The sequence below is a fragment of the Mixophyes fleayi genome, chromosome 11 (assembly GCF_038048845.1).
Source record: "Mixophyes fleayi isolate aMixFle1 chromosome 11, aMixFle1.hap1, whole genome shotgun sequence".
NCBI classification, from domain to species: domain Eukaryota; kingdom Metazoa; phylum Chordata; class Amphibia; order Anura; family Limnodynastidae; genus Mixophyes; species Mixophyes fleayi.
Window position 1 is genome coordinate 23,269,434 of NC_134412.1, and position 14,570 is coordinate 23,284,003.

Below are 14,570 nucleotides of genomic sequence, written 5' to 3' on the forward strand. Positions count from 1 at the left end.
AGGATGTTGTAGCTGAACAAAACAATGACAGTAGTAAAAAGTATGTAAGTGATATCCAGTGATTAGTAATGTATTCTTATCAGGGAAAGACTAGATTCAGGGGCAAGTGCACGATTATGGGGTGGGGATTCCATAGAGAAAAGGAATAGTTTAGAGGTTCTCAAACTCAGCCCGAAAGAGCTACCAACAGTTCATGTTTTTAGGATTTCTTTAATCATGCATAGGTGAATTAATCTATTTTTTTAAGGTCAGTATTTGTTCCACCTGTTTCTACAAACAGAAATCCTGAAAACATGACTTGTTGGTAGCAGTGGCGGATCCAGGGGGGGGCGAACGGGGCAATTGCCCACCTTAGCCGCACAAACATACCTTTTAAATTGGCAAGATGCCAATCAAAGGGGACAGGGAATGGTCCTCCCCCGGGTGAAGAGGCTTGGGGGACATGAGACTGGGGATAGCTAAATGCTCTATATCAACTAAACCAAAGGAAACCTCCTACAAAATGTATTACCGTTGGTATTACACCCCTGCAAGACTCCATAGCATGTTTCCCTCTTCCTCGCTCTGCTGTTGGCAGGACTGTGGCCGCAGGGGTACGATGTTTCATATTTGGTTTCCTGCCCGATGATCACCTCCTTCTGGGACTCAGTCCATAGTCTCCTAAATACTCTATTTGACGCCCCCATCTCGAAAGATCCCTGGGTATTCCTTTTGTGTTACCCTCCTCAAGACCTGGACAAATTCTCCAAGAAATTAACTGCCCACATCCTGACAGCAGCCAAATCACTTATAACCCTTAATTGGAAAAATACCTCACCTCCGTCCCTTTTGGTTCTCAAAAGGCAGATTTGGCATGTGGCCGCCATGGAGGAGATTATGTACTACTTCCACAATAGAAGCCATGTCTTCAATCAAGTATGGGCTCCACGGCTAGGCGCAGAACACACCTTTCCCCTTTGACCTGACCCATGTGTGATGACCATAGCCCTTCCCGACATGCATCCCTCCATCTGCTCTGGGCTCAACACACCCTAATTACCCCCTGAACACTCACATTGCCTAATTTCATGATCCCGCCTCCCCCCCCACAATCCCTTTGTTCCTACACCCTTCTTTTTATATTGCTCCTAAATGGTAAAAACTGGTCATTTTAGTCCATTGTTTCCCTAGTATGCGATATATCACAATAACTGTTTTGGTTTCATTATGTATGTTGCACAGTATTATCGTTTTGCTGTCTGTATTCTCTTGACTGACCTTTAAAAATAAAAAAAAATATAAACAAAAAAGGGGGAGGGGCAGAACAATCAGGGGGCAGGGCCAATCGGGATCAGCCAATCAGAATGAATGGGAGGGTGACTATGCTAAATCGCCCTCTTTCCCCCTAAAAATAATAGTCTAGGTTCACCCCTGGTTGGTAGCTCTTGAAGGCTGGGATTGAGCACTTAACACCTGGGTTTCTCACTGTTGTTTGGACAATATTGGTTTGGGACACAACAAGCACCTATAGTTCCAACTAACATTGCTGTGCATTTGTCAGAGGTTAGTTTTGGTCCGTGGTCGTAGTCGAAATTTAGAAGTGGCGGCATGGAAAATGTAAATTTAATGTAATTAGTTTTACAATGAAGGCAGTGGGAGAAGTGACGGTATGCCATATCACCATATACACCCCAACTCCCACCACTGGTTTAGGTCATATGAAAACAGCATACAATGCAAGGTCAATATGCCTCAGTAGAATTAATATACAAAACACAGCCTTAAGTTCTTAACTTGACCTTTTATTTTCTACCTACAGATCTATGTCCGCAGTACAGACTATGATCGGACCCTGATGAGTGCCCAAGCCAACCTGGCAGGACTGTACCCTCCGAACGGAACCCAGCTCTGGAGTCTGGAAATTCCTTGGCAGCCAATCCCAGTGCATACTGTGCCATTATCCCAAGATAGGGTCAGATTCTATAAATCTCTATCATATATTGTGCCAACATATTTGCTGTTTGAGAAGTAGACAATCCTAGAAGCTGGCTAGTTCCACAACAGCTAAAGAGTCACATGATGTTTAACCCTGTTCCTCACTCTAATATATACAATTATGGGTCAGTGGAATTACTCTCAAGCAGCTCTATCAAGCTTTACTGCAGAGCTCTTTGTAATAGTACTTATTATTAATTATATAGCGCCAATCATATTACACCGGGCTTTACAGAGAATATGTTGTTATCCACTTTAGTCCCTGCCCCATAGGAACTTACAATCTAAATAATCTACCATACGCACACAGACTAGGGTCCATTATGTCAGAAGCCAATTAGTCTACAAGTATGTTTTTACTGTAGGATCACCTGGAGGAAACCCATGCAAACACAGGGTGAAAATACAAACTCCAGACAAATAGGGCCCCAGTCACAGTCAAACTCATGACCCCAGCGCTGTGAAGCAGCAATGCTAACCCCTGTGCCACTGTCCTGCCCATGCCCAAGCAATGCAGTGCTTATGAATTATTCATTAAAAGCACTGGATGTGACTTGGCACATACTGGCCACATATGGTGGCCCAACGCCACTATGGCACGTACTGGCCGCATATGGTAGCCCAACGTTGCTATGGCACGTACTGGCCGCATGTGGTGGCCCAACGTTGCTATGGCACGTACTGGCCGCATGTGGTGGCCCAACTTCACTATGGCACGTACAGGCTGCATATGGAGGCCCAACGCCAGTATGACACTTTCTGGCCGCATATGGTGGCCCAACGTCACTATGGCACGTACTGGCCGCATATGGTGGCCAAATATCATTATGGAGTGTAGTGGCCGCATATGGTGATCCAACGTCACTATGGAGTGTACTGGTCGCATATGATGGCCCAAAACCAGTACGGATCGTTCTGGCCCCATATGGTGGCCCAACGTCGCTATGGCACGTTCTGGCCGCATGTGGTGGCCCAACGTCGCCATGGCGTGTAGAGGATGCATTTGGGCAATATGGTGGCTCAGTGGTTAGCACTTCTGCCTCACAGCACTAAGGTCATGAATTCAATTCCCGACCATGGCCTTATCTATATGGAGCTTGTATGTTCTCCCTGTGTTTGCGTGGGTTTCCTCTGGGTGCTCAGGTTTCCTCCCACACTCCAAAAACATACTAGTAGGTTATTTGGCTGCTAACAAATTGATCCTAGTTTGTCTGTAAATTGACGTGTGTGTGTGTATATGTGTGTGTGTGTGTGTGTGTGTGTGTGTGTGTATATATATATATATATATATACATATATATATATGTATATAATATATTTCAAAATTAGTAATGTCTAATTCTTTATTATTTGCTGTTTAGCTCCTGAAATTTCCTTCCAAAGACTGCCCCCGATTCGACGAGCTAATCAAGGAGACCACCCAGCTGCCGGAGTATCAGAACAGGATGAACGGCTGGAAGGTAAAGCATCTGACAATATAACATCACGTTATAATATAGACTAGTTAAAGGACCACTTTTAATATCTCCGAATATATAAGTTCCCATAGAGTTATAGCGGTACCCTATCTAGTATAAACAGGTCCAGATTTCAAGTTATTGTCTCATATAATATCTTACCCCCCCAATCTTATGGCCCCATCTAAAATTGCATCCCATACACAATTTGTTTAATTTGCGTTACTTAACAAATTAAACTTGGTCAATTATATTTGCATGCTGTCAGACAAAATTTAAAAGGGCAATGTGTTTAAAGGCAAAACTTACCTTTAAATAAAATTGCCATTTTAAATTTGGCCAGCAAAGTTGCCAAAATCCGTTTAATACATTTACCTGCAGGAATGAGTAATGTGACAACATTGTATCTAAAATCTAATGAATATAAATAATTAAAAACAGCTGTGGCCAAAATATATATTTTGTGTTTATTATTCTTTAAGATTTTTTTGCTCTGAATTTATCTTTATTATGTACCTCACTGCAAACTATTGTCCTCTATTACCAGTCGTTATAAACTCACTGTTTGTCAAGCTACAGGCTTAATGACGGGAAGACTGCCGTACATAAGGATACAGTCTTTCTCATCGGGCAAATCTATTTCTCAAACACCTCCAGTGCTGGAAAGTCCTGGGGGTATATTTACTAAACTGCGGGTTTGAAAAAGTGGAGATGTTGCCTATAGCAACCAATCAGATTGTAGATGTAATTTATTTAGTGCATTCTACAAAATGACAGCTAGAATCTGATTGGATGCTATAAGCAACATCTCCACTTTAAGGCCTCTTTCATTTTCATTTTCATGCTTTGTGTTAGGACTTCACTGGGCGCATGGCAAACTACACAGGTTACAGTGTGGAGAGCATCCTCCCTCACCGAGTGTGGAAAGTCTACGACACTCTCTTCTGTCAGGTGAGAAGAGTGATGGAAGGTTGTGAGTTACTGTATTTGTGTTTTGTCTTAGCTGTGCTTTGCCAAAGGGAGCAATGACCTCCGCACCCGCCAATGTTTCCCTGATATTCCACCAAGAAATAGCCCCGCCCACGTCTGTCACATGACTCCTTTTTGAAAGCCTTCTATCATGAATGGCATTACCATTAGTTGGGGCAAATACACCTTTTACAATTTTCTCTGTGTGGTAGTATTACAATATAATCTGGATGGTTATACATGTGCATCATTGGGAAGGGGTCAATGATACCTCTGGTCAAGCTACACACACATTGCAATTTCACCAAACGCTGTACCAAATGCATACCTAGAATAGTAGCAGCTGGGGCACACAGCTTGGTGGGGGCGCACCTGCCCTATCAAAGCCTCCTGTGTACATATACAACAGTTTCTATAGCTGCAGTTCTGTCCCTGCACTGTGCACTGAATTTCAGTGAGTGCATCCAAAATTCAGTGAATTCAAATTAATGGTATCGCATTGAAAGAAAAATGGCAGCATTTCTTGGCCAAAAAAGGCAGCTGTTCCTGATCAAAATCTGAACACGTCATTAAATGGGCAGGGCAATCGTACCATCAAGCCCACCTCAATAAGCCCTGACCCTTGGTGTTTACTGAGGTAGATGGGGCTTGATTATGCAATTAGCATCATGTACCCAGTCACCTTGGGACTGGTAAGCATTCTCCTGGAAAAATGCCTGCAATATCCTGAGGTCTCCCCTTAATTCTGGAGCCTCCTAAACTTTCTGGGAGACCAGGCACCTATGCGCAGGAGAGCCTGTCACCCCCTATGTGGTCTTTTCACAAATCCAATCCTGACTTCCTGACGTCTCTTACTCAAATATCACAGAAACATCAATGTTTAATACAGTTACTACAATTCTCCAGTACAATAACCCAACAGTAAGATTTTCTGATCTGTGCAAGTGATAGTGGGTACACACTACAGAAAATTTCTCCCGATGTGATCTTTAACGATTTTACCAACAACAGGAAAAAAATTCCTGAACAGCAGCCGATTCATGTGTACACACTATACACGTTTTACATGATTTACCTTCAGATCTGTGCTCTTCATCTGTCATAACCACCGGCTGAAAAGATGGTGACTCTGCAAACTCCATAGAGATCTATGGACACTGCCGGTCATGAGTGCAGACACATTGCAGAATTGGAACGACATTGTTCCATCATTGAACAACATTTTTAGTCCAGTTTAAAAATCAAATGAAGCTATACGATGAGCTTTGGAATGATAATCGTTCATCGATGGACCGTACACACTAATGCGATATCGGGCCTAACGGTTGTTTATCGTGTGATTGGCCCAATAATCAGCTGAAAACACTGTAGTGTGTACCCAGCCTTACTGTGAGGAACAAGGCCTTGTATGGTCTACTGCTGTAACATTATCTAAATTTGGATTCCAGAACTCTCACAACCTTACTCTACCTGCGTGGGCTACTCCACAAGTGCTGGGAACTTTAGAAGAGATATCTGCTTTTAATATCAAAGCACATATGGGACTGTATAGGCCTGAAGAGAAAGCCCGTCTGACTGGAGGTGAGTGTCCTTTATTTTAACTATCATATTGAAAATATATATTTTACTGAAGACATACTTAGTGATTCGATAATATATGCGGCTCACTAATGTTATTTATTGAAACGTCTGTAGTTGTTATAGGCCTTCAAGAGCAGACAATGTTTTGAGTGTTCTTTTGTTTGCATAATCAGTAGCTCCCCAAAATATGGGCAAAACTCCACATTGTACCATATGTATACTCCATAACCATCACTATATGCAAAGTGATGAAAAGTGTGTGTATGCGGCCAGTATGGCGGCCATCTTGAAAATCGGCCATCTTGATTAATATTACCGTACTCATTTAAAAGGCTGGTCATGAGTTAATTTGTCTGGGACATACACAGAAGTGGGAGTACCAAAAATAATGAATCCTTTTACCACTACTGCGTTCTACTGGATGCAATGTTTGTGTTATTTTGTAGAATGTTTATATTTTCTATTGTGAAAGACATGGCCATATTTAATATCAGCCCTCAAGTCCCTGTGGTGAGCTGAAGGCTATATTAACTTCCTGAAGTTTCTAAGTCACTGTAAAAACAAATAAGCAAGTGGCATCTTTTACCAAGCATTCATTTTGAACAAGAGCTTTCAATTGTCAGAGATAAAACAATATTTACTTATGGAACAAATTGCTGGGCACAGCAGGCATAATATTCTGCTTTCACTTAAATAAATTTTATAAAGATATTTTAATTTTTGAGATACAAGGTTAATCTCAAACGTTGCTTTTTTTTCTCAAGGGATTCTTGTGGAAGCGGTCATTCGGAATTTCACAGATGCCATTCGAAAATCTTCGCCAAAAATGGTGATGTATTCAGCAGTAAGTTGGTAACTACATGGGGCGCTCCTCCTGGGCGGGTTCTCCAATAGATGACAGAGAAGGGAGGTGTGAGCGGGAAGACCAATCACAAGCTGACATCGCTTGATTGGGACTTTGAATTGGTCCTGCTAATCACTCCCCCCTGGTTTTCAGCCAGGGCCCAGGATAGGAGAGGAGCCTCAGCCCCACACCTTTTACTTTGTGGTAATTCAGTTTTAAGGGGGGGAAATTCAATTCCCCGAAATGATCCTCCAGACACCATGGCGGTGGAGTGCCTACATGCCTGTGCCAAAGGCACATCGCAGAGAATTTAATTCCACCCTGTGTGTTTGTAGTGCTGGAATAATTGTCCCACACCAAACTCTATCCATGTACTAATCAACAAAATGTAAACCAAAGTAATATGGTCAATTATTAAATTCTGTCCTGTGGATCACAAAGTAGTCATTTGTAAAAGTTATTATTCAATTTTTATTGAGGGAAAGATTTCATTAATCTTTGAGTTACATAACAAACATGAAGGATACTGAATTCACAGGAACAATGTATATTTAGTCACATTTATTTTTTTTAAGGAACTTTATATATTTTTTTTTATTGTTAATAAACTGGATGTGTTCTAAAACAGAGCAGAGAAGAGCACCTGAAGTCAGTTTTAGAAAAAGTATATAGGTCATGAAAACAAATATTTACTCAGACAGAAGTCTCCCAATTTGCTCTCTGCAAAGTAAATAAACAGGCAGCAGAATATTAACCTATCATCTATTTATTTATATAGCGCCGCTAAAGTGACAGTGATGTACAGAGAACTCACATCCAGTTCCTGCCCATTGGGGGCTTATAGGCTAAATTCCTTAACATACACACAGACAGAGAGAGACTAAGGACAACTTAGTAGCAGCCAATTAACCTACTAGTATGTTTTTGGAGTGTGGGAGGAAACCGGAGCACCCGGAGGAAACCCACGCAAACACGGGGAGAACATACAAACTCCACACAGATAAGGCCATGGTCGGGAATCAAACTCATGACCCCAGTGCTGTAAGGCAGAAGTGCTAACCACTGAGCCACCATGCTGCCCACTTATCTAACCTGTTGTCAACCTTTTGTTAACAGGCTGGAAAAAGCAGTGGGGTGGTATCAGAAGTTGGATAGAAAAATGAATATGGGCTCTGTCGTGATACACACTGAGCAGATATTATACACAAAAATAGAAAATGTTTATTTAGATGATACTGTTATGTATCAAAACTAAAAATATTTTGTTTATAACAATGTAACTCACTTCCAGCATGACAGTACCATCCTAGCCTTACAAGGAGCGCTGGGCGTTTATAATGGAATCCACCCACCATATGCCTCATGTCATATATTTGAGTTTTACAAGAATAATGATGGGTAAGTTGCAAATCTATTTTTTTCTATTAAATATCAAAGCATCATCTCAAAATAAAGTACTTACTAATCTGAAATATACAAAAAGTAGAACAGTAATAATTAACAGTAACTGTGCTCCTATTGTAAATCTTTCCTCAGCGCCTACAGTGTGGGTATGTACTATCGGAACGAGTCCAACAAGGAGCCCTACGAGATACAGCTGCCGGGGTGTACAACTCCCTGCCCACTGCCAATGTTTACTAAGCTGCTGGCACCAATCCTCCCACAGGACTGGCAGAAGGAATGCCAACGGCAGAAGCCACTGCAAAAAACAGGTGATTAGATATACACAAGCTATTCTCCTCATTCATGAAAAAAGCCACAATACAGGGAATAGGGCTCCCCCATTTACCTGAGCCGCTGGCAGACCATAGCTCTGCAATAGCACTCAATGGAAGCTTTCATACTTCTGCCAAACAGCCTGCAATGAGCTACATACACCACTGTCTGGTGCCCCAGCTTCAGATAACTGGGAAGAGAGGGGCTATCTGGACAGTATAGGGTATTGTACAGTTGTGTTCTATGTAGAAACTATTGTCCTAAGGTGGACCCTTCCCTTTACAGCAACCAGCCTGTCCTCTAGCTCTTTAAAAGAGGGGGGACCATTGTTGCTCTAAGTTTTCCATGTATGTAATGCATACAGGGCGTTTGGCCATCTATATATTGAATGATTGGAGTTTAGGATTAGCTTCTCAAAATTAGTGGTTCATCTCATGAAGAACAGTTAAACCACTGGGTGGTGGTAACAAGGACATGTTTTAGACAACATAGACCTATAATCCATTTTCAAATGTTCATCTGCAAAACTACTGTATTGCTGGGGCATCTGATAAACCTGTGATGGTGACTTATCACTATCAGTTTTAGGGTAGATTTAATGCATATAACCTGTGACCATTATAGGGCAGCACAAAACCACTTATGGCAAGATAGGCGACACGAGACTTCGCTAGATGGGGTTGTGTCTATCATTCCAAGTTGGCATTATTCATGTTTGGTAGGAACAGCACTGTAACCGCACCAGTCAGAAGGCAAAACAGTCCTGTACTCTGTCAGTCGCTGACTTGTCAGGAACAAGGCAAAACACACGATTGGTTTCACCCAACTCTCATGCACCAGACTGCTTAAAAGGAATTAAGTATGTCCACAGTTGGTAACCAAGGTCATCGTATATGGTCACACCAGCTATAAGTTTGACAAACTTATCATTTTATTTACAGATGGAACCATTCTTGCATTGTCCATTGTAGTGGGATTCCTGGCACTGATGCTGTTTGCCACCCTGCTTTGTATATGGAAGAGAAGAAACCATCGAATTTGGAGACATGGACAACAGCAGTCGTCTTAACTAAATAAAACAAGGCCCAATATACACAATTTGCTCAAAGGACTATTGAAAACTTACTCCCAGTTGATAAGATTCACAAATGTTGAAAGAATATCTCCATTAACATCCTGTATGTCAGCAATGGCCAAGCTGTGGCTCTCCAGGTGTTGTGAAACTACAAGCCCCAGCAAGCTTTGCCAATAGGTAGCCAGCAGATAACTGGCAGGGCATGCTGGAACTTGTAGTCTCCCAACACCTGGAGAGCTACAGGTTGGCCAGGCAAACCTGCTTTAAGTGGTGTAGTGCAATTTTGATGTTTCTGTGATGGCCAAATATTCCAGTCGACAGTTCTAATTTTTCTTAAAGCAGATGTGTCCAAACGCAGTCCTCTAGAGCTACTAGCAGGTCATGTTTTCAGGATTTCAGTCTGTACAAACAGGTGGGATGAATACTGACCCCGGAAGATAGATTAACTCTCCTGTGCACAAGTAAAGAAATCCTGAAACCATGAACAGTCTGTAGCTCTGGAGGATAGAGTTTGAGCAACTGTCTTAACATTTTCAGAACAGGCTTCCATTATATGTATTAAACCCAGATACATGCTAGCTATGAGCCATTTATCAATGCCTGGTCAGACTGAAGTGTTACTGCTTGGTTTGGTTGCTGTGGATAACGCTCATGTAGTCCTGGGATTGTTTTAGAAACATTAAGCCACAAGTTAACCCGTGCATGATACTCATACATTCTAGTCAAATCAATCTACTTAAGGTGTTAAAAAGGTTCTTGTCATGCATTTGGGCCTATGCCTGGCCTTCTTAGGGGAAGAGCGTTACTTCCCGACGCAAGCACCCTTTTTTAACGTGGTTTTGTCCACATGTCACCACCTCATCATTCTTCTCCGTCACCTCATCCTTCATCTTCATCGCCACATCCTTCATCAAGCTACTTAAGGTGTTAAAAACTCCCCACTGTCACCCCCAGCAACCACTCCCAACTGTCACTTCTCCTTCAAGAAATATATAGGTCAGTGTATAACTCTGCCCAGCAGGTGGCGCTGCAGCTTGGGTTTTTTTTCCCACACACACCACTAGGCATTTATATAGTAGATATTAAACTCTCTCCTACAGAGTATAACAGAAGCCTTTCACATATACAGACAGTATCACAATAAGACAGACCTTGAGGTAAATCTCTTTATTACAGATCTTTAGCAATGGAGTAATTCCCCTACTGAAATACATTCCAGCATATATTTGATAACACTAAAGTGCTAATTTTGACAAGTGTAGTGTTTATTAAACTGGACACAGCTTGCTGACTGCTTCTCCAAGTTCTTTTCTTCAAGTGACAGTGAATCTGCGACAGAAAAACAATTATAAAAACTTGGGCAGAAAAGAGGCAATCCAGTGGATTAAGATATTATAGTGATGCTGACACTTCTATAGTTTTGCAATATAAACTTCAGGTCGTATAAGGACCAAGTAAGCAAACCAAAACACACTATAGTTTGACCAGCTCAAAGTTAAAAGGTGTTTTGGGACCCATTACTTGAAGCATATGCAGGACTGAACCCATCTAGTATTCAGAAGGTCCCAATAGAGCTCAATAGAAAATTGGCCGAGTTACATGTCCCTGAGCTCAGAGCACAAGCCTGGTCCTGCATTCAGATATTTCTGCCACAATGACTACCAGTTCATATTTTAATAAGTTGTGCCAGTTAGCAAGTTCAAACTTGTCTTAGTGACCAATTATCACCCTCCTAAATAATGCAAATACCACCACTGGCAGTAACCTGTCCCTCAGACCCACTGCATGTCAAGAGAGCGGGGCACAGTTCTCACTCAGAAGTTTCAGAGCCCAGTGCTGCCATCATTGGGACAGGAAGATGAACATTTGCACAAATTCATGGTATAATTGTAATACCTGATAAGCAGACTTTTAAAAGTTCTTCCATCACATTCAGTTTGGCGTCGCCTAGGATAAGAGGAATGCAATCATTACAATAGAATCAAGACAATCTAAATACATATCGCCAACTTTAATTTACCAATGTTTTTTTCATCCATTAAAGCTGTCAGGAGAAGCAACTATTCGTGTTTCAAACACTTACTCTTAGGGGGGTATTCAATTGTCCACGGGTTTGAGCGTGGAAAAACTAATACTGTTAATACGGTAATCTCTCGCTGGATTTCAGCTCACAGCCCCCTGAGCTGCGAGCTGAAATCCAGCAAGTAAATTACCGTATTAACTTTTTTTTCCCGCGCAGGATTACCATAATAACGGTAATCCTTCGCGGACCGCAGTATTTTCGGCAATCCTGCCGACAATTGAATACCCCCCTTAGACCTTATTACAGTACTGTATACGGCCAAGCTTAGACTGAATCCAAAAGTCACAAGGCATTACCACTACTTAACTACATCCCTTTGTCTAGGTTTTCAAACAAAGGTCCTCTATGGGACCGTTTATACAGCTTTATGTGGTACACTGGAGCAGCAGTTACAGAAATACATTGCAGGACAATCAGCAGCTATACAGTATTACAGGTATAGGAATGATCATGTCAAGTACATATGATCCATTTTAATGGTGTAGACTGCAACTTATATGTTTAATGCCTAGACCAATTGCCCTGTGCAATACAGAATTAAGCTGGATATGGATACTGCATGTAGAACAATGCTCAAACACCAGAATGACTGTTCTAGTTATGTCACCAAGTAAAATCCCTGTGTGGTGATAAGATCGTGCACAGTCCCTCAGGCCCTCTGCATGTCAGTACAGAGGGGCACAGGTATCCTTCACATGAATTCAGAGCCCAGTGCTAACATCATTGGGACAGGCTGCATTAATTATTCAGTTGGAGAAACAGCAAATTCAAAAGTTAAAAATGTATGAAATTTTTTGTTTAATAAAATTGTATAAACCATTTAATGTGTCATGCTCTAATTAACAGTGTGCCTACATTATTCAGTACATACATTTAGAACAGAGCCAAGTCTACACGTCAATCAAGCAGAAAAGTCACAGGCCATAGACTGCATGGGTAACGTTACATGCACTGGCCATCTGTTCCACAGAAAGGTGCAACATGTCCACACATTGCACAGAGGATGATGCTGTAACAAAGGAGAAACTTTAGTCAGTCAAATTTAAAAGTTAAGCTTAAGTTCAGTTTTACAAGGAACTTGCAAATGGAGTCAAAGCCAGATTTTTTAAGCAGCCTCATATCAAGAACAGAAACAAACTACACCTATCCAATGCATAAGTGACATTACAAAGTGTTGTCACCCCAGTTCTTTTTGTCTAACATTTTGAAGCTAAAGCTGCATTGCCACCTTGGGGTAGACCTGAGCTTTATAGCTCTATCCCATCCCCAGAGCCATGCAGATCTCCCAAGGATTTATGTCACTCAGCCCCAACTACAAACCAGAATGGTTATATTTGAGGATGCGAACAGGAGGACCAATAAGAGACCATCACAGAACAGTACTCAATTTTAAATATTTTCAGTATTAGCCAACTGCACAACATTCCTGGGAAGCACGGTAGCTAAGTGGTTAGCACTTCTGCCTCACAAGTTCAATTCCCAACCATGGCCTTATCTGTGTGTAGTTTGTATGTTCTCCCCATGTTTGCGTGGGTTTCCTCCGGGTGCTCCAGTTTCCTCCCATACTCCAAAAACATACTAGTAGGTTAATTGGTTGCTATCAAATTGACCCTAGTCTGTCTGTGTGGTTGTGTGTTAGGGAATTTAGACTAAGCCCCAATGGGGGCAGGGACTGATGTGAAAGTTCTCTGTACAGCGCTGCAGAATTAGCAGCGCCATATAAATAAATGGTGACGATTCCTAGCTTTCTACACAACAGGCAATTCTCACCATTCGCTCGTCCTCTTTGCAAATCGCTAAATGTTTTCAAAAAATATAAAAAAATAAAGTTCTAATTTTAACATATTGCAATGCAACAAAACCCGCCTGGACAGCAGCCTGCATGAGCAGCATGGTGCACAGCCCCCTTTAACTGGTTACTGGATGTTAAGGTGTTAGCAGACATGCACATGTGGCAGACTTACCTTTATGGTGGGGCCGGTACAGACAGTCTGCTCATCGGGAGCTACAGATCATAGTACAAGGTCTGATCAGCGGTTTAGCCGAGTCCAGTAACTAGATCGCGCCCTGGACACCTCGCACGGTGCGGCCGCTCCGGACCCTCTATACACCGCCCGCGTCCCATCTCTGTCACTCAAAGAGACCCACATGTCCGCCTGCGGCCCTTATATAGAGCGGCGTGAGGCCCCCATGCAGGGCGCCCCTCACACTGCCTGCCTGCAGGATTACATAAAGGTAATTTATCCGTGATTCTGACAAATTTATATGAAGAATAATACATTCACTAAAATAGAAGTGTGGAACAAATCGTAAAAAAATCCAGATTTGCACACAGGCTTTATCCGCGGCATCCTAAGTATGTGTATGTGAGTCAGTGCAGGAGCCACAGGCAGATGATGGCCAATAAAGTCCAATAAATAATACTTTGTTTATTAGAGGTGGAGTTGAAGCAAAAATAAAAATACTGCAAATTAAAATACAGAGGTTTAAGGAGTTTAAAAAGTTGCTATAAAACAGAACTGAGTAAAAAAGTATTAAAAGCTTATATTAAAGACCCTTTTAAAAGTGCAAAACTAGTATTGAAATAAAGAATATATCTGCCTGAAAGTGAAAGCATTTCTGTTGCAAAGCCAGTTTTGCTGTTTTTTATTCTTATTTATTACACTTTAATTCATTTATAAAAGCCTTTTATAAATGAATTAATTCACAAGTATGGCACACAGTAGAATGCCATATATTATAAGCAGGGTTCTAGTGTAAGGAGCCATTCAAGGGGCTTTTATAAAACGTTCCATAAATGTAGGATGTTTTTGGTCATTAAATTATTGCTGTTTTAATTTTCACAGGTTTTATGTGCAAAGATTTTTAGAA

At 41.6% G+C, this 14,570-nt stretch overlaps 1 protein-coding gene, 1 long non-coding RNA gene and 2 other non-coding genes across 8 annotated transcripts in view; 1 reads left to right on the plus strand and 3 right to left on the minus strand.

Annotated features, from left to right (window-relative positions):
- LOC142106999 (testicular acid phosphatase homolog) overlaps window positions 1-12,518 on the plus strand; it is a 57,553-nt gene extending 45,035 nt beyond the window's left edge. For all 5 annotated transcript variants that reach the window (XM_075190102.1, XM_075190101.1, XM_075190104.1 and 2 more), the window contains 8 exons: window positions 1,799-1,951; window positions 3,336-3,434; window positions 4,287-4,382; window positions 5,849-5,981; window positions 6,746-6,825; window positions 8,117-8,223; window positions 8,362-8,537; window positions 9,483-12,518. In XM_075190102.1, the coding sequence (XP_075046203.1) occupies window positions 1,799-1,951; window positions 3,336-3,434; window positions 4,287-4,382; window positions 5,849-5,981; window positions 6,746-6,825; window positions 8,117-8,223; window positions 8,362-8,537; window positions 9,483-9,610 (972 nt within the window). In that variant the 3' untranslated portion in view covers window positions 9,611-12,518. The remainder of the gene's footprint in view (window positions 1-1,798; window positions 1,952-3,335; window positions 3,435-4,286; window positions 4,383-5,848; window positions 5,982-6,745; window positions 6,826-8,116; window positions 8,224-8,361; window positions 8,538-9,482) is intronic.
- Window positions 10,769-13,858, minus strand: LOC142107000 (uncharacterized). Its single transcript, XR_012679840.1, has 4 exons — window positions 13,664-13,858; window positions 12,571-12,708; window positions 11,513-11,563; window positions 10,769-10,945 (listed from the first exon to the last, which is right to left on the minus strand). It is a non-coding gene; the product is annotated as an uncharacterized LOC142107000 (long non-coding RNA).
- On the minus strand, window positions 11,382-11,470 carry LOC142108077 (small nucleolar RNA SNORD88). The gene has a single exon (XR_012680098.1). It is a non-coding gene; the product is annotated as a small nucleolar RNA SNORD88 (small nucleolar RNA).
- Window positions 12,342-12,431, minus strand: LOC142108075 (small nucleolar RNA SNORD88). The gene has a single exon (XR_012680097.1). It is a non-coding gene; the product is annotated as a small nucleolar RNA SNORD88 (small nucleolar RNA).
- Window positions 13,859-14,570: the final 712 nt, after the last annotated feature.